This window comes from Scardinius erythrophthalmus (assembly GCF_964197995.2).
Source record: "Scardinius erythrophthalmus genome assembly, chromosome: 21".
NCBI classification, from domain to species: Eukaryota; Metazoa; Chordata; class Actinopteri; order Cypriniformes; family Leuciscidae; genus Scardinius; species Scardinius erythrophthalmus.
Window position 1 is genome coordinate 33240273 of NC_138241.1, and position 19379 is coordinate 33259651.

At 36.6% G+C, this 19379-nt stretch overlaps 2 protein-coding genes across 3 annotated transcripts; one reads left to right on the forward strand and one right to left on the reverse strand.

Annotated features, from left to right (window-relative positions):
- The first annotated feature begins 5808 nt into the window (after positions 1–5808).
- Positions 5809–8964, forward strand: marcksl1a (MARCKS-like 1a). The gene is made up of 2 exons (XM_081351638.1): positions 5809–6072; positions 7578–8964. Exons 1-2 carry the CDS (start codon positions 6001–6003, stop codon positions 8169–8171), a joined length of 666 nt encoding a protein of 221 aa, XP_081207764.1. The 5' UTR covers positions 5809–6000; the 3' UTR covers positions 8172–8964.
- Positions 8965–10640: 1676 nt separating this feature from the next.
- Positions 10641–16755, reverse strand: LOC308681676 (E3 ubiquitin/ISG15 ligase TRIM25-like). 2 transcript variants are annotated; one of them, XM_081350757.1, is made up of 8 exons: positions 16605–16755; positions 15563–16491; positions 15317–15412; positions 13835–14068; positions 13599–13755; positions 13182–13220; positions 12923–12974; positions 10641–11109 (listed from the first exon to the last, which is right to left on the reverse strand). In XM_081350757.1, the coding sequence occupies exons 2-8, from the start codon at positions 16124–16126 to the stop codon at positions 11067–11069; spliced, it is 1185 nt and encodes a 394-aa protein (XP_081206883.1). In that variant the 5' UTR covers positions 16127–16491; positions 16605–16755; the 3' UTR covers positions 10641–11066. The 2 variants fall into 2 exon arrangements, with proteins under 2 accessions (XP_081206883.1, XP_081206884.1); XM_081350758.1 differs by having other exon boundaries at positions 16591–16755.
- Between the last annotated feature and the right edge of the window lie 2624 nt (positions 16756–19379).

Consider the following 19379-nt stretch of genomic DNA (forward strand, 5'->3'; position numbering starts at 1 on the left):
TCAACCATTATAAATTCAACCAAACATGTGACTGACTTCACCCAATATTTAACTGATTCTGCAGATCTCAAGGGGATTAATCAAATAAAGAAGTGCAAAAACACACACAATCTAATATACTTTTGCAGCCAATACAGCATCAGTTCATCATGGGAATGGCAGATACAAGTCCTTTACTGTGGCCAGAGGGATTTTAAGAGATTTTGGCCAGGTCACGATGTGATGTTAGTGGAGGGAAATGCTTTCTGACTCGCTCCTTCACACTCCAATGTCCAAAACTTTTCAGATCTGGTGACTGTACAAGCTATGGGAGATGTTCAACTTCACTATTATGTTCATCAAACCATCTGGTCACAAGTTTTGCTGTGTGTGTTGGTGATACATTTACTGATACACGGCATTTTGAAGCATTCGATATACGTGGTCCTCCAGAACGGTTCTTTAGTCCTTGGCAGTGATGCCCACATCAAACACAGTAGTTCCCAAGTTGCAGGTTGAAATTGAGGTTTATATATAATCTGAAAGCTGAATAAATAAGATTTAGCACATATATAGGCGTAAAACCTCCTATATATATATATATATGAAGAGTTCAGATGCAAAAGCCTCTAAGTGCCATCTGAAATTTTCTTCTAGAATGATCATTTTTATAAACCTTGTATATTTAATTTAAGTGATTTCACTTAAATGACAACTAATAGGTAATTTGCATTGCCATTTAAGTGAAATTACTGAACTTAAACATACGAGCTTGATAAAAATGATCATTCTAGAAGAAAATTTCAGATGGCACTTAGAGGCTTTTGCATCTGAACTCTTCATATATACATAACGACATTTGGGTGTTGAGAAATTTGACCCATCCAGTCGCCATGAGATAATAAGGAGGAAGTGCAAAAGATACCTTACTGTTCAAAAGACAGTAGTGATAGATTTATTTTTGTTTTCGATTTCGATTAATCGCATCAAAAATAAAAGTTTGTGTTTACATAATAGATGTGTGTACTGTGTATAATTATTTTGTATATATATAAATACACACACATGCATGTATATATTTAAGAAATATTTGCATACATATACTGTATATATTTATATATAATTTATATTATATATAAATATAATTTTTTTATATATAAATTACACATTTTTCTTAAATATATACAAGCATGTGTGTGTATTTATATAAATACAAAATAATTATACATAGTACACACACATATATTATGTAAACAAAAACTTTTATTTTGGATGCGATTAATCGCGATTAATCTTTTGACAGCCCTAATATATATATATATATATATATATATATATATATATATATATATATATATATGTGTGTGTGTGTGTGTGTGTGTGTGTGTGTGTGTGTGTGTGTGTGTGTGTGTGTGTGTGTGTGTGTGTCTCAGAATTTTTGGATCCCTTTGCATATTACTTAAAGAATTTGAGTGAAGTGTTTGTGATAGAGAGTAGATGTAGATGATTAGACTGCAGTTGGCCCACTGACCCACTAACACTACAGCTCTACACTACACACATCTATACTACAGCTGTTTCTCTCTCGCACACACACACACATTAAGTTTCCATGTTATATGAGGACTTTCCATAGACAATGTTTTTTATACTATACAAACTCTTCTAGCCCCTAAACCTATACATCACAGAAAACGTTCTGCATTTATACATTTTCAAATAACACAATCTAATATGATTTATAAGCAGTTTTCGAAGAAGGACAAGGATTTCGGGAATCGGCATCTTTGTGGACACACACACTCCATTTCTCTCTCTGAAGTGTCTGTCCCTCCCCCTCCATCCATCTATTCTAACTCCAACTCTTTTCTTAAGAAAAGTCCACACACACACACCTTCTTGTAGTCATGCTTGAGTGGGAAGAATCTGTCAACGTTTGTCATGTCTAAAATTAAAGAATAGATTTAGTTACAAAACTGTATTAGTTCCACCAAAAACAAATCTATCACTACTGTCTTTAGAACAGTAAGGTATCTTTTGCACTTCCTCCTTATTATCTCACTGGGACTGGATGGGTCAGATTTCTCAACACCCAAATGCCATTGTGTTTTTATGTTCCATGTAAGTTCCAGTCTTTTTCTACAAAATTTCCATGTAAGTTTCAGGAACATGCTGCTCTTTCTTGAGGATTTTGTTCCACCCCCTCAGTTTCCCTGTCGACCCAGCAGGCCGTGGGGTGAATTACCCAGCAGCCCCGGGGGCTCATTTCCCTGCGTGCAGACGCTGTTGTGCTGAATGACAGCAGGGATCTTTGGGTGGCGAACACATTCCACTCATACCGGAGGCGGGGGGTCAGGGGCGCTGAGTGTCATCATCACTGCAGTGGGCGGGGCATCACAACCATGTGGCATTCCAGCGCTTCTGCACTGGGTTCAGACGGACTGTCTGTGCCACAATATCGATTAGCACAGAAAATGATTTTGTTTCCCGCAGACAAAAAAAGTGCATGCATAATAAAGCATTTACAGTAGAAGTGGTGGTCAAAATGGATGGCACCCCTGATAAATATGATAAAAAATGGCTGTAAAAAATAAATCTGCATTGTTTATCCTTTTGATCTTTCCTTCAAAAAATTTGCAAAAATCTAACCTTTCATTGAGGTAAAAGAATTGAAATTGGGGGGTAAATCACATTATGAAATAAATGTTTTTCTCCAAAACACGCTGGCCATAATTATTGGCACCCCTAGAATTTTTTACAAGTAAAATATCTCTGAAGTATATTTCCATTAATATTTACCTTTTTTAGTACACCAGGGTGACTAGGAACATGAAATTGTCCAGCTATGACTTCTTGTTTCACAGGAGTTTAAATATGAGGAAACACAAAGGCCAAATTCTTTTAATCATGAGTAAAACCAAAGAATATAGTTCTGATGTGCAGCAAAAGATTGTTGAGCTTCACAAAATAGAAGGTGGCTGTGAGAAAATATCTAAAGAATTTAAAATCCCCATTTTGACCATCAGGGCAATAATTAAGAAGTTATAATCAACTAAAGATGTTACTAATCTGCCTGGAAGAGGACGTGAGTCTATATTGTCTTAATGGATGGTGAGGAGGAGAGTTTGAGTGGCCAAAGACTCTTCAAGGATCACAGATGGAGAATTGCAGAGATTAGTTGAGTCTTAGGGGTCAGAAAGCCTAAAAAAAAATGATCAAACAACCCCTACATCCCCACATGTTGTTTGAGAGGGTTTCAAGAAAAATCCCTCTCGCTCCTCCAAAACTAAACTCCAGCATATTCAGTTGTCAGACACGACTGGATCTCCAAAAGGGACCGGATTCTATGGTCAGATAAAATGAAAAAAAAAAAGACTTTTTGGCAGCAAACCCACCAGATGTGTTTGGTGCAAACAGGGATAAAAAGTACCCCATGCCTACGGTTAAATATACTGCTGGATCTTATATGTTGTTTATTTGCTGGAGGTCCTGGACATCTTGTTCAGATACATGGTATTATGGATTCTAGCAAATACCAACAGATAAAAAAATCTAAACCTGACAGCCTCTGCTAGAAATCTTATAATGGGCCGTGGTTGGATCTTCATTCAGGACAACGGTCCAAAACAAACATCAAAATGAAGCTTCTGCCATGACCGTCACAGTTCCCTGACCTGATGAGTGGAGTGAACTGAAGAGAAGAAGCACCAACATGAACTTGTGAATCTGAAGGAACTGGAGAGATGCTGTAAGAAGGAATGGTCTCTGATCTCTTGTCAGGTGTTCTCCAAACTCATCAGGCATTATAGGAGAAAACTCAGATCTATTATCTTGGAAAAAGGAGGTTGCAAAAAGTATTTAATAACAGGGTGCCAACAATTATGGCCAGCGTGTTTTGGAGAAAAACATGAATTTTTTTAATGAAAGATCAAAAGGATAAACAATGCAGATTTATTTTTTACAGCCATTTTTTATCATATTTATCAGGGGTGCCATCAGTTTTGACCACCACTGTACAGTACTTAATATGTGTTTTTTGTTAGGTGTCATATTTAATACAGCCAGCATTTATGGCTCATATAGTATGATATAGTGAGAGTATGGATCTCACACTTCAGGCGGCCCAAAATGAGCCAACATATGCAATTTGGTGTAGTTTCTGATATTTATATTGCCAAAAAGTAAGATGAAATTCTGATTGCTTGTAATTTAAACCAATGAGATCTTTATAACCATTCAACAGACTACCTATATATAAAAAAATGCATATAAATATCAGTTGTCATATCTGCCATTTCTATATCTTATTAAGACTATATCTATATCTATATCTTATTAAGACAATATTTAAATGCTTAGTTTTATTATCAAATCTCTGTAGTTTTTATTTTGGGGGGCAAAAAAGACACATGGTAAATGGTAAATGGACTGCATTTATATAGCGCTTTCACAGACCCAATGGCCACCAAAGCGCTTTACAATATTGCCTCACATTCACCCATTCACTCACTCATTCATACACCGACGATTACATGAACCATGACCTGAAGGTGGACATTTCTAGAATTACAGAATTGCTAAAAAAGTATCAAGTATCAATCAGACACAGAAGGCATGATTGTGTTTTGCATGAACAGGTTTTTCAAGTTTAGATCATGTTGATAATTTAGAGGTCTTGGCATATCAAATATGATACAGTAGTGGCGGTTTACTATTTTATTCCTATTTACATATGCTTCAAATGCAAAATGTTTGTGGGGTCAAGGCTTCGCTCATTTTGTCGGAAAACTGCTTCTCAAATGTAATCTGTTTTCTGATGTCCATGTATTTGTATCTGTTGCTACACAACAAAAGCTGCCATGCACTTATCTATAGTGTTCACTGGAAAGGGTTTCTCAAATCACACGTGTGAGGTCATGATAATATCACACAAATACGGGCCGTAACCTGGTGGAGGTGTGAATGAATAAAACCCTCATATGCCTCACTCCTGATGTGCCTTAACAAAGAATTTCTATAAAAGTATAGAGCAGACATTCAAAAATATGCTGTGGTCAAACTAGTTACAGCTTGATTATTTACACAACGGCAAGGAAAGGAACAGAACGGAAGAGCTAACATTAGCCATTGCTCAGTGAGGGATTGAGAGATCAACTATCATTTGAAATGCTGATATTATCAAACCAAATGTACCTTCATTTTACAGGATGGCGTGCTTTTGCAAACCAACTAACTAAGAGAACATCACAGAATCCATTCATTCCATTGCTAATACTCACTGATGTTGGTGCTGTTGTTTTCCCTCCAAAATGACGTCATCACAGGACTGGCTTTCCTATAGGATGAAAATATAATAGAAAGAAAGGGAAAAAATGATAAATTCATTAACGATTGAAAAAAAATGACCAAAAAATTGTTTAGTTTAATAAATTTAAACTGAAATAAAAATAAAGAAACATCTTAAATATTACTAAATTGCGTATTTTTCATGTAAGTTAATGTAAATCATGACAAATGACATCTGATTATACCAAAGTAATTAAATCATTTAAAATTCATTCCTATGTTTGCTTCATTTAATACTGTTTTATATCTCATGTCTCAGGCTGTATTTATAAAATTATAAAATGCCCAATAAAGCTCCTAATAACAGTAGTGCATCCATCCAGTGGAGTCTTTCTAAAGCTCCAGTAATCTACAGGAGTGTGTTTGAATGGGGCAGATGAAGCTCCAGCCCTCTGGTGCAGATTGGGCAGCGTAGCTTCTGGGTGGAGTCACACAGACAAATACTCACACTTGTAGCTGTGAAACTCTTAGTTTGCTCTCCCCGCAGAGCCGTGTGGATTTACTACCAGAAACCAGCCTTTATTTCTGTCTGCTGAGCACAGCAGTTTAAAACACACACCAGGAATCTACGCGCTCGCTCGCCGTCTCTGCTGTGTGGGTTTGAATTTAAGGACCCTCAGGTTTTTTTCTGCCTTTATTTTCATTTTTATCTCTTTGAAGAAGACACAAAGGAGGATGGGTGCTCAGTTGACTAAAGGTGAAGCGACAGTGGACGGAAAAGCCGTGGCTGAGAAAGCCAATGGTCAGGTGAGGATCTATTCCACGCACTTTTATGACTGAACTACCAGCTTTCTGATACATTTGAATGGCATCGTATCAATGATTTTTCCCCGTTTTATTGATCCCATTTATCTAACAATTAGTTTTTAACAAATTAATATTGGAATTTGTGGTACATTTTTTGATAATCCAATTGGTTATGGCAACAATAAGCTATCATCTCAGTTCAGAAAGAAGATTATATGTAGATGGCTTTTGTAATTTTGTGAGTTTAGGGTAGAAAATCTGTATTTAAACTCTCTCACTCTTTGATTTGTTTTTAAAAATCGTGTTTTCTGAGCCCATATTTTAGTTGCTTTAGTTAGTCATCAGGCAGACTCTGTGGTCGTGTGCTGGCGCTGAAACTGGCAGTAACCCGAATTGAGAACAAAAGGTTGCAGAGCTGCATGCAGATGATGCAGAGCGCTTCTGCTGATCTGCAAACAATGCAATGCATGTGTGTGTGTGAATGCATGGACCATTCCTCTGGTACTTCATTAGTACTCATTCTACCCACCCCCCCTTAATGCATATGCACCCTTCCCCCTCCATATGTAATGAGAGAGCTCTTCTCTTTATTAATTTACTAAATTTATTATTTCACATGCATCTTTATGCATGTGATTTAAAGACCCCAATACTTGAAACGAGATAGTCACCGTATCTCAGGGCTATAGCGCTCGGTTGATACATCACCTGAATGGTTAGTTGTCCGATTTCCAGTAAATGTAAGAAAAAAGGAGGTGTTTTAGAGTCAGATATTGTTTTAAATGCCATCTTAGGTTGCTGTCTCCCTTTTCTTTGTTCTGTCTGGCAGTGGCTGGTTTTCTGAGCTGTGGATGATTATTAGTGGAGCAACACTGCCCCTAGTGCACAAAGTGTGTAATTACACGATGTACTTCTGCTTTTGGGTTAAACTGGGTGTTGCTTCGGTTTTTAATGAAATGTAATGCTGCAGTCCTACACATTCTTTTCTGCCTGAAAAACAGTATTTTCTAGGAATTCACTAACATGCTGTAATTAATATCTATTTGAGGTATTTTAGGGGTTTGTGATGGGCAGATTGATCTTGAAATCTCAATTCTTCTCATATTGCGAGGTCTAATTCTATATTGAAGTGTTTTTAACTAGTGATTGCATTATTTATTTATAAATATTAATAGCAGTATATAGGCTATAGGCTACATATATATATATATATATATATATATATATATATATATATATATATAAACACACACACTATAAGCTATGCTTTGTAAGTAGCCTACTTAGTATTGGATCAAAATAAAAATGAGTGGTATCACTACAGGTTAAATGAAATGCTTGAAAAATACTGTGCTATAAACTATACTATAAAGCAAGCATTTCATATTCACTATAATTATAAAAACAAGCATTTGCCAGCATAACCCCTTTGTTTTTTTCTGTCTCTGTGTGTGTGTGCCAATATGCATTTGGCTTATCTACCCTGTTTCTGCTTATCTCTTCAGGAAAATGGCCATGTGAAAACCAACGGCGACGTTTCCACCAAGCCAGATGGAGAAGCCGTGGCCGCAGATGGAAACGGAACCGCGGAGGTTTCCAAGGAGGAGGAGGTCGAAAAAACGGAGGCGGGAGACGGCATTGAAGCCGCGCCTGCTACCGAGGGAGACGCCACCAAATCCGACGGGGAAGCTCCAAAGGAAACCAAGAAGAAGAAGAAATTCTCACTGAAGAACTCCTTCAAATTCAAAGGAATTTCCCTGAAGAAGAACAAAAAGGGAAGCGAGGAGGCAGCAGAGACCGCGACCGCGGCCACGCCCACAACCGAAGACAAAGTTGAGGAGAACGGCCAGGCTGCCACGGAAACCAAAGAGGAGGAGCCAGCGGAGGAGGTGACCAATGAGACAACGGCACCTGAGGTGGAAGCGGAGCCAAAGCCAGAGGCGGAGCCTAAAGCAGAGGAGGAGCCTAAAGCAGAAGAGCCCGCCCAGGAAACAGAAGCCGCGCCCACAGAGGAGACTACAAAATCTGACGATAGCCCCGCCCCTGCTGAAGAGACCACGCCCACCACAACCTCGGACCCGGAGCCGGCTACAGAGTGACCTCACTTCTCTGTGGCAACCTAGACTGTTTATCTTTATCCTTTTTTTTTTTTTTTTGAGATTGAAATATATAAATATATATATAAATATATATAAATATATGAGACTTGAGCCACAATCTTACAGTTACAGCAATACTACAGAGAATCCAAGTTCTTTTACCACCTTTGCTGATAACGGTCACTATTCAGTGGTGTGTTCCTGACCCGAGTCAGTCCATGGTGCCGCACGTCAAGAGCGTTGTTGGGAATGGGGCCTGTAATGCTCTGTGTATGGATTGATGACTGATGGATTTTCCGCCTCAGAGGAAAAGCAGCGGATGGAAGAGCGTGGCTCCCTGTTCACAAACTTTTCAGTCATTTTTCTCTTTTAAACTTCATCCGATCCTTGATTTTTCAGGGCTGATGAGTGAAATGACAAATTGTCCTCTTAGGAGTTGGTTAAAGGACAATGTATAAAAAAAAAAAAAAAAAAAAAAAACTTTTTAAAAAGTGTTTAAATAGCTCTACATTCCAATTTTTAGCCCTGAAGACTGTAGGGTGTCAGAAGATCTGGGCGAGTGAATATAGGATTTAGTCTTAGTCTGTTTTTAATGATGTTTTACAGTTTTAATCAGATCTAGCTACACATTTCAAAGTTTAGGACAAAGGGGAATTAAACCACTGCTTTTATCAAATATATATTTTTGTTCTGTTAAGTCTCTGTACATACATTTTCTGACTCTTTATTTTGCTAACATTTCCAAGTGTTAATAAGATGTTGTACGATTAGGCCAAATAAATGTTTGACCCCCCTTGTGTTTGTTTGTTTGTTTTTCTGAAATTATTATTTTTTATCAAAAACAATATCAAACACCTTCATTTTCACAAAGAACATGTTTTGAAATGAACAAAGAATTGCGATGCACATTTAGCAGACTGACATTAACGATCTTTCAGACGAAATAAAAAGGATGTTAATTCACACGAAGAAACTGAAAGACAGAAATGTCAAAGTATTACACGCTCACATTATTAAAGGTATAATTGACCCATAATTTTGGGCGAATTAAATGATTTCCCTCATATTGTATGCATTTATACTTCTGTGGAACAAAAAAGATGAACATTTTCTTTATATAACAACATGTTTTTACAATATTTTAACATTAACATAAGCAATTTTGAACTTTAATAAGCCATACAAAATTAACACGTTTTTTAAGTTAATGCAATTTAAGTTTAAATGACTTAAACATCCAAGTTGCAACTTTTTATTTATTTTTTGTATACAAGGTCTGTTTTTTTCTGTCCAAGTCAATGAAGTCCTTCAGAATACCAGCTCTTGAGTTCCACAGAAGAACGCAAGTCATACAAGTTTGGAATGACATGAGAACGTTAGAATTTACTATAAATGATGATAGCATATCTTTTACAAGCTTTCAAACGCAGATTTTTTTTTTGACTGAAAAAATCAGTGTTCTGATCAAGATTGGTGCATTTTCTCCATGGCTCACTCCATCAGGATTTCTTCTCTTCTCTAAGTCACATAGACACTCCAGAAAAGAGTCCAAAAGCAGCAGGTACAAACCTCAGATGCTGAAAGTTCTAGAAGGTGTACAAGTTAATAACTCATCAGTCTTTTCTACACCTGATGCTTCCTGCAGATGTAATACTAGTAGTATTGTGGAGTTTTTTTTCTTCTTTTTTTTCATAATGACAGTTAAAATTAAATGAATGTTGATATTCCTGGTAATTGAGTGGAAGTTTGTCCCACTTAAAGGGATAATTCACCCAAAAATGAAAATTCTGTCATCATTTACTCGCCCTCAAGTTGTTCCAAACCGGTCAACTTTTAACAACATTCTTTAAAATATCATCTACATCTTCAACAGAAGAAAGAAACTCATCCAGGTTTGGAACAGCATAAGGCTGAGTAAATGATGACAGAATTTTCATTTTTGGTTGAACTATCAGTTTAAGATCCTGTAGGATAAAAGTACCTAAAAGTGTTTTACCCTTGCGTTCAGATTACGACACCAACACAACACACATTAAATATATCACTTTCTCTAAATCTGTGAATATGGAGTAGCTTGTTCTTTATCTTGAATTGTGTTTTATTACTAATACAGCAGTGAATGGAGTTCAAAAGGTTTTGTGATCACACTAGCGTGTCCTCAGAGAGTGTTGTCCTGCTGCTCTTGATGGGTCAGGTTAGTTACTGCATTTTTATGGGTTTTTAATGTTTGAGTGGAATTATTGAACGTGATTTACCAAAGTGAAGTTCATTCAAATATGCAAGAAAAAACAGCTAAACAGTCTGATTGTTACGAAGATATTTTTAATTTTCCAAAGGCAAAAATGGAAATTATGTGACTTGAGAGCAACAATCTATACATTTCAACCATATATACATCCCTTTATAAAAATAAATTACAAAATTTGAAGACACTAAAACAAATATGATATATTTATATTATCTTATAATTATATAATTATAATATCATTATTATCTTACTATTGAAATAGCCTAACATTTAGGCCAATTTTTTTGTTGATTTGTACAGATGATCTCTGGACAAATAAGTTTGTGTTGACACATTTATAACAAAGAAATAGCAGGCTGAATTTCAACTTCCATCATCAAATGGTTGCAGAATTATGAGAACATTTCTGTTATAGCACCACCTAGTGCTGGAATTTGACAATATTTTGTATGGCACTTCCAAACATAACAGGTTAATTAGTCAATGAGCCATTCCAAAAAATCCATTGTTCTGTTGAAATGTTTTTCATAATTATCTCACAAAAAGATTTACTGAGAACTGAGCAATAGTTTTATAGCAATTTAAGTGTTATGCTAATATAACAATCTACCCATTCAGTAACAAGGTCCTTTGGTAGATGCAGTCTATCATTCCATTTCCGATTCCGAATCCGTATCCGTATCCTCATTACTGCAATCAAGGTCATATTATTACAAGGTCATATTTTTTTTAGAAATCAGTTCTTACATAGAAAAGAGTAGTTGCTGAATCAACTACAGAAAATATGCACAGAGGTGATAACTGAAACATTAAAGCTGACAAACAGGCTGTAAAATCGGATGTGTCACGTTCAAGGGTTAATTAATTAGGCTGCATTAGGGACATTTTTGTCCTTTTCATTTTTATTTCTTTGACCATTTTGGCTGTTTTAATGCCAATGGTATGTAATTTGGCAAAGTGTGACTTTTTGCATAAATTTACAAATTTTGAAAAAAAAAATTTAAAATATGTATAACACACACGGTGTAGAACAAATAGCACCATTCAGTACCATAAGGGACAAAAATGTCCCATTGACACCCATTAAAACGTCGTTTAAAGCCGGGGCCGTCATTAATACATAAATCATGATTTATGTTGAAACATTCTTTCATTTTGAAGCAAAGGCATTATATTTGCATTATATAGTGTATTTTACCAGATGACGTCACTACATGTGTATTAACTATAGGGGGAAATGCACGCTATTTTCCTGGTTTCCACTATAGGGGCACTTGACTGTGCATGAAGGATTTGAATGGTTCAAAGATCTAAAAATTATGTTTCCGAGTATGTGTGGATGTCTGAGAGCGATGTGTGTCTGCGTTGACAAAAATTGTGTGTGTGTGTGTGTACTGTAGGGCCGTAATGCATGGTGTTTAGGCGAGTGACAAAAATCACAATATCCTGAAAGTCATGTTTTACTCTCTCTCTCTGTGTGTGTGTGTGTGTGTGTGTGTGTGAGCACGCGTGCGCGCACGAGAGAGAGAAAGCGCTTCTCACGGCATTGTTTTCTTTCGGTTTGATTCATGCGTAATTTACGCACAGACATGAACCTTTGACACGGCTTCGTTTTTTAGCAGTCTATGTTTCAAAGGTAACTAATAATTTCTCACATAGGACAACGTAGGCACAAGCACAGCCATGCAGTCAGTCCTTAGACATAACAACTTTCATCTTGCGGCAACACAAAGATCTATCTGCGAGGGATCCAAAACAAAGTCTACCTTTACCTAAAAAATAAAAATGCACCAAAAATTTTTTTGCTGCTAATCTTTTACATATTCAAGACTGTGATAATCCAAAGCCAAGGTTTTCAATTTGCATTTACTATATGGAAAATAATTACATTTTTGTGTTTTTTCCTCTTATAAAAATTGAGGGTACCGTCACTAAAACTGGAATTTAAAGGGTTAAAATCCTGAAATTAAATAAATATGTGGTATGTATGATGAGGACTGATGCTGGTTAAAATATTGAACTCAGTCAAAGTGGAAAAAAATAATAATATATAATAGTTTTATGGCAGTGTTTAGAGTGGACATTTTTGTCCCTTAACGCACTCAACGGTGTCAAATATATAATGCAGCCCAAGGGTTAAACACAACGACATAACCACAAAACAATTTAACATTATATGAATGCACTAATTTCCAGCATGCAATTATGCTAATGAAATAAATTACTTGGAAGAATTGATTACTGTTATTATTAAAATATTATTATTTATTTAACATTTGTGTCTTTTCTCGTAATGCTGTTTTATTAAAGCAATAAAACAATTAAGGCTGTAAGTTAGAGTGAAAATGTCTTAGACGAGATCTAAGTGATAATACATGATGACAGGAAATATTTATGATTAATAAAATACCTCAGCTACTGCTATCAGTTTTTTAAAGAAAAAAAAGAAAAGAAAAAAGATTAGCAAGTTTGATAAGAGTGGTTTAAAACTTATGACACTTACGACTCCATATCCGAACAGGGAAATAACAAAAAACCATCTTGGCAATCTTGATCTAAAAAAATAAAAATAAAACATGCATGTTTCAGTGAGTAAAGAACTCAAACATGACAGTTATTTGCTAAGTATAATGTGAGCATCTTTGAATTCCTTGATATGTATTGGTTGTTGAAACAAGAACAACCTATGGCCTTTAATATTGAATGATGTTATGTCAAAAAAATGTGTGTTTGTTTTTTTTCTGATAGAAAAGTGTACTTACTGCTCTGGATCCTGTTTTTAAATATTTCGACATCAGCAACTATGAAGACAGATATACAACATTCACTTACATTATGTGGGAATTCACTGCATCAGTGATATAACAATGTTTTACAACATTTCAGTCAACATTCCCACAGCGATGCGATTCTCCCATTTATATCTTTATAACAGGACATTATACAGTCTCTGTCTCCAATGTTGTGGTGAATTAAGCGGCTAGAAGCACTCCATCTCAAACTGTTCCATTATATAGATTTTATAGATTAAGTTGAGACAACACACTGTACTTGTACTTTTTGGTTGCTTACTGTAGTACATTGTATCAGGCCACTCGGCAGATTTGATGCAGATGAAAAGTTGGGTACAAATTTAGTACTTTTAAAAAGCAGAATAGTTCTTGACATTGTTATCTCACCTGTCTTTGATATTCTGCCCATGTGTTCTTCACAGAGTTTGTTCAGTTGTATCTTCAGGTGAGATACAGATTTCTCTACATTCACAAATGTCTGGATGTCATTAATCTCCCTGGGTGAGGCTGTGCGCTGAGTGAATGTTGAACAGGAAGCGTAATTCTGCAATTGGACGAAAAAACAAGAATCAACACTGAATCAAAAACACAGTCAAGATTTCATTCAAAATGTTTTTCTTTACCTGGAAGAAATAAACGTGATCCTCAGTGTGTAAAAGTGGCTCCACTTTACAAGTCTCCTTCTGTAGTCTAACAATCTCCTCCCGCAGCATCTGCATGTGAATCTCTGCATCTCGCACTTCCTCTTTCTCCTGAGCTCTGATCTTCTTTCTCACCTCGGCTCGTATGTTCTGAATGGAGCGGATGATCTCGGTGAAGATTCGGTCACTGTTCTCCACTGCTGCCTGTGCAGAGCGCTGTCACACACACACAACTTGGTCAAACTCCTGACACATTGACATGACAGATCCAGAGGTGGACGAAGTACACAACTTCCTTACTTGAGTGAAAGTACATACTACTGGTCAAATATTACTCCGTTACAAGTAAAAGTTGTAAAGACCTATTTTTACTTAAATAAAAGTACACAAGTACTCGTTTTTAAAAGTACTTAAGTATCAAAAGTAAAAAGTAAATGTGAATGCATTGTTTTATTATTGTTGCATTGTTGTATGTAATACTTAAAGTACCGTATGCCTCTGAATCTATGCCTGCCTATACCCTCATATCAATATCAAATTTATTTCTAGAACACAGTTCCAGTAGTGGGATTGAATGTGAGATTGAATAAGTGCACTCAATAACGTCCACAATGGTTTCGGACACCCAAATGGCTGTTCCCTAAAATACTGCCCTATTTAAAGTTTGTTGGCTTTTAGTATGAATATGTTAGCCTTACTGTTATCTATAAGCTATAGTGTGCTCCAAAAAAGTGACAAAATTCGCATTTAGAAAACCAAACCCAACGTTGAAAATGAAAATCAGGTTTATGTCAGACATTGGACAGACGTTGTATTGTGGTTGAAAATTAAAATAGGGTTGACGTCAGAAACCAACATCAGTCGGGTTCTGACGTCAACCCGACTTTTATTTTCAATCAATATCCAACGTAAATCTGACGTCGGGTTGTGATGTCAATCAGATGCAGGGTTCTGACGTCAAACCGACTTTCATTTCCAACCAAAATGCAACCCCTGCAACCAAAATCATCCACTGACTGATGTTACTTTCTACTCAAGGACTTTGACAAATGTAGTGGAGTAAAAAGTACGATATTTGTCTTTCAAATGTAGTGAAGTTAAAGTAAAAAGTTTCCAGAAAAAATAACACTCAAGTAAAGTACAGATACTCAAAAAGTGTACTTAAGTACAGTACTCAAGTAAATGTAGTTTGTTACTGTCCACCTCTGGACAGATCATATACAGTATGCAGAGTAAACTATAAGGTAAGCCATTCAGATGGTTGTCCTAAAAAGTGTAAAGACAGAAAACATTGCTGCTTGTTTGTGTCACGAGGTCAAGGTTTTGCTGGTATGACATCATCTGGCTTCATCCTGATGGCCATTTAATAATATCCAGCCTGATCCCACGATACAAACAGAACTGTGCAGTGTACATACACATTTATGCAAATTTCTAAAATATTCCAGGTTTAATGAGCATTACCTTATGCAAGTCCAAATTTTTCATAGACTGTCGAATCTCCTTGTCTATGTCAGTGGCTTGCTGACTGAAATCCCTCTTTTTTATTTTCAGTTCCTCCTGAGGATGAATTCACAATCAATAAGAATCCCGTTCTTTATTGAATCAGTTTTTTGTTTTTTTTTGCACGTTATATATATATAAACATGACACATATATACATAGAGAGAGAGAGAGAGAGAGAGAGAGAGAGAGAGAATCTTATTGTACCTGTTTTTTTGCCATTTCAGCTGCAGCTGAGACTGTTTTATGTCCACTGTGCTGAATCCCCATACAAACTACACAAATACACTTCTGGTCATTGTAGCAGTAAATCTCCAGTGCTTTATGATGTTGAGGGCAGATCTGATGCTGTAGATTTGGGGAAGCTTTGACCAGCTTGTGTATTTTAAAAGCTTTAGACTCATAATGAGGACGAACATGAGTTTGGCAGTAAGAAGCCATACAAACCAAACAAGAATGGATGGCTTTTACTTTTCTTACTTTGCAAACATCACACGTCACGTCTCCAGGTCCAGCTGGATCCTCCCTCTTCATTCCCTCTAAAATATCAGCAAGCACAGTGCTTCTGCTGAGAGCTGGTCTTTGGTTGAATGTTGTCCTGCATGTAGGACAGCTGCAAAAAACACCTCTATGAACCTCCTGGTCCCAGCAGCTCTTAATACAATCCATGCAGAAACTGTGCCCACAAGATGTAGTCACTGGATCCTTAAGCAGATTCAGACAGATCGGGCAGTTTAAAGGATTTTCAGTATCTAAGAGAGATTCTGCCATTTTTGGTGCTTTCAAACCCAGTGGAAAAATTCACTGTAGAATAACAGGGGTTTAGATTTTTTTTTAAATCGGAATGGGAATGAAATGAAAGTGAAAGTAAAAATTAATTTCGTGCTCCTGGACTTTTCTTAAGTTTCAGAAACAGATTAAGTTTCATTATCTGCACCATACCATCCCAACAAGCACTACACATATACATTTCAAATTCAAAAAACAGATTTGCCCTACTGTAAACCTGCTGCTCAATTCTCAAAACACTCTAACACAAGAGCTCGACAAACAAGTTGAGATCCCACGTGGTATGCACAGTGTTGTCTGTGTTTGTCAGGTTCTCCCAGCAGTGGTAAAATGTATTTTGTGTAGCCCTACAACACAACAATTAAAACAACACAGCTATAACAAATTGCTAAGGTAGAGTGTGGAAAAAACACCTTTCATTTTTTTAACCTATACACACAAAATACCTTTTTATTATTACCTCTTTCTTGGCCCAGTTAGTATCAGTCACTTCACTGTCAACCGTGTTACTGGAGATAATAAAATAACGCAAATGAGCAACAGAACTGGAACAGATTTATGTGAGCGCGATTCGGAGGAAGTGCTGAAACTGAACAGAAAAAAATGTGCGCTGCTCTTAAAGTGGTAGTGCCCAATTCTGCCTGTAACAACCATAGTGTCCGTGACGTCACCCGTAGGTTTCTGAAGACCGTTTTTGAAGCCTAAAGTGGGCGTAGCCGACCGTCGCCATCTTGGCAGAGCGTCACTCCTTAATTTATTTATTTTTACAGTCAGACAATGAGCTGAGGCAGTGTTGCCAACTTAGCGCCTTTGTCGCTATTTTTAGCGACTTTTCAGACCCCTTTAGCGATATTTTTTCAAAAAAGCGACTAGCGACAAATTTAGCTACTTTTTGGACAAACCTCATTAACCTCCAAATGTTGCCAGCACAGTCCTGCGAGCGCGAAGTTTGCTTTCCCCTTGCCGTCACACACCTCTCTCTGCGTCTACCCTGTTCAGTGAATGGCTGAGAGAGGAACAGCAGCGCGGCAGCTGACAGACGTGAATGAGCAGTGTTGTTTCCACGGACTTATCTTTTGTTTTATATTTAAAGAATTTAGTTTGACCATTTTATTTTCCTTTCTTTTCTTGTGCTTATCACTTGTAATACTCACTATCACAGTGCTTTAGTTCACCCAGTTCCCGAACTCTCTCAATTCAGATAATTTTACACATATAAAAAAAATAGTCATTCAATAGCTACTCGTTCTATTGTCTGACAAAAAAAATATAGTAAATGACAACAGCTTTATTTGACATTCGGCTATATTATATTATATTATATTATATTATATTATTTTAAAATACAGTATGTGAGCATGATTTTAATGAGAAAAAAAACATTAGGCAGGCAGAACGCAAGTACTCCACAATGACGTCATGAATATGCTAATTGACGTATGACGTCATCTAGCGACTTTTAGGGGAGGCGTTAGCTACTTTCCTTTGAAAATAGTTGGCAACACTGAGCTGAGGTAACGTGACAGCTAACAGACAGCAGACAAATGGTGACTATGACCACAGCAGCGAGAATCCACCTGTCACTCAAAAGTGGACACACCTTTAATTATGCAGAAAAGGCTTAATATAATTTATACTACAGGGCCGTTGAATGCTTGAATCTGATTGGTTGATGAACGTTCTTAGGTGTGCATTATTTTCAGGGAAACGCACAGCTAAAGTAGTTCCAGGCAGGTCTTGACCGCATTAGAGTTCCATATCACTTCGCGTAGTTAACGGTAATAACGGAAAATAGGATACAATTCATAACAAGAAAAAACATGCAGCCGCATGCGCTTGATCTGCAATTTTCAATGTCTAGCTTCACAATCAATGGAAACATGCAGTTTAATTTTAATAAATAAAGGACATTCCTATCTATAATCAATAGAAAATTAAACTGAATATAGGCTAAATAAATGGATAGTCCTGCAGCACGGATTTTTATTGCAGATAATATAACAAATAAATAATTATTGATAGGCCTTACTTGTTAAAAGGCTTCTTTTTTTTTTTTTTGGCTATAGTCTACTGTCATCTGTCAATAATGAAAAAAAAAAAGAATGAACGAATTAATTAAAACGAATTGAATTAATAAATAAATAATAATATTGACGCACATGCTTTTCTGTCTCATTATTGCAACATCTCTCTCTAATAACTGCATAAAGCCGAGCCGAGGACACACTTTAAGGCCGGTGTGGTATAGTATTCGGTAACCCTATAGTATTCGGTAACCCTGAGGACCCAAGCAATCCGATTGGTTCAAAGCACGTTTTATGGGTAATCGCTTTAGTGCCTGGTTATAAATCATACAAAATAATTTTATTATAGAAGACGTTTGTACTACGTTTTAACGAGTCATTAATGTATTTAATGTATTTTAAATGATACGTTTCATATACTAGTATTTAACCGAAGCTATAGATTGTGAAATTAAACATTTCTCGTTGTTCGTGTGTTTTTTAGTTAGCTTAGAGATAATAGCATAGCATACAGCTAACGTTATCCGATGATCGTGCTATGAGCTTAAACTGCACTGATACTGCCTTACCGTATTCACAGCCATTCGTAATGCAATTATAATTATGTGATTATTTTTTATCCTCAATAATCAGCGCAATATGTTACAAGTTGATGAATTGCCGTTTAATTCACTTCAGTGTTGGTTTCAAGAGAGAGACAGGGAGGTTGCCGCTTGGTAACAACCCGAACACCATTGCTGCGTTCCAATAGGCTCTATGTATGAACGCTGCTGACGTATTTCCGGTTGAATCTCAGCCAGCATCTTTATTTCCGCATAGCACGTTCTATAGTGAAGTGTAGCCTACTAGTGGCAAAACTTTCATAAAATTCATTTTCTCAGAAACGGAGACAACGATTTTGGAAACCGATTCGCTAGTCGTATTTCGCATGATATGAGAGAATACTCACCCTCAAAGTTGTCGATGTAGCTCGAATTATATATTTTAAAGCCCTTCTCTTTCTTACTCTTAGGTGTGACAGCTAACTGCCTTACAATATTGTTAACATCATTCACGTTAACCGCTGGAAGTTCTTGTAAACAGCGAGTGTAATTTACCATTATCTCCACCGAATGCAAAAACGGCTTCCGACGCAGCACCGGATTTAACTGTGCATAGAGCCTATTCCCTAAAAAAAAATACCTCTCCTCGTTTCCTCCAAAGCCACTAGA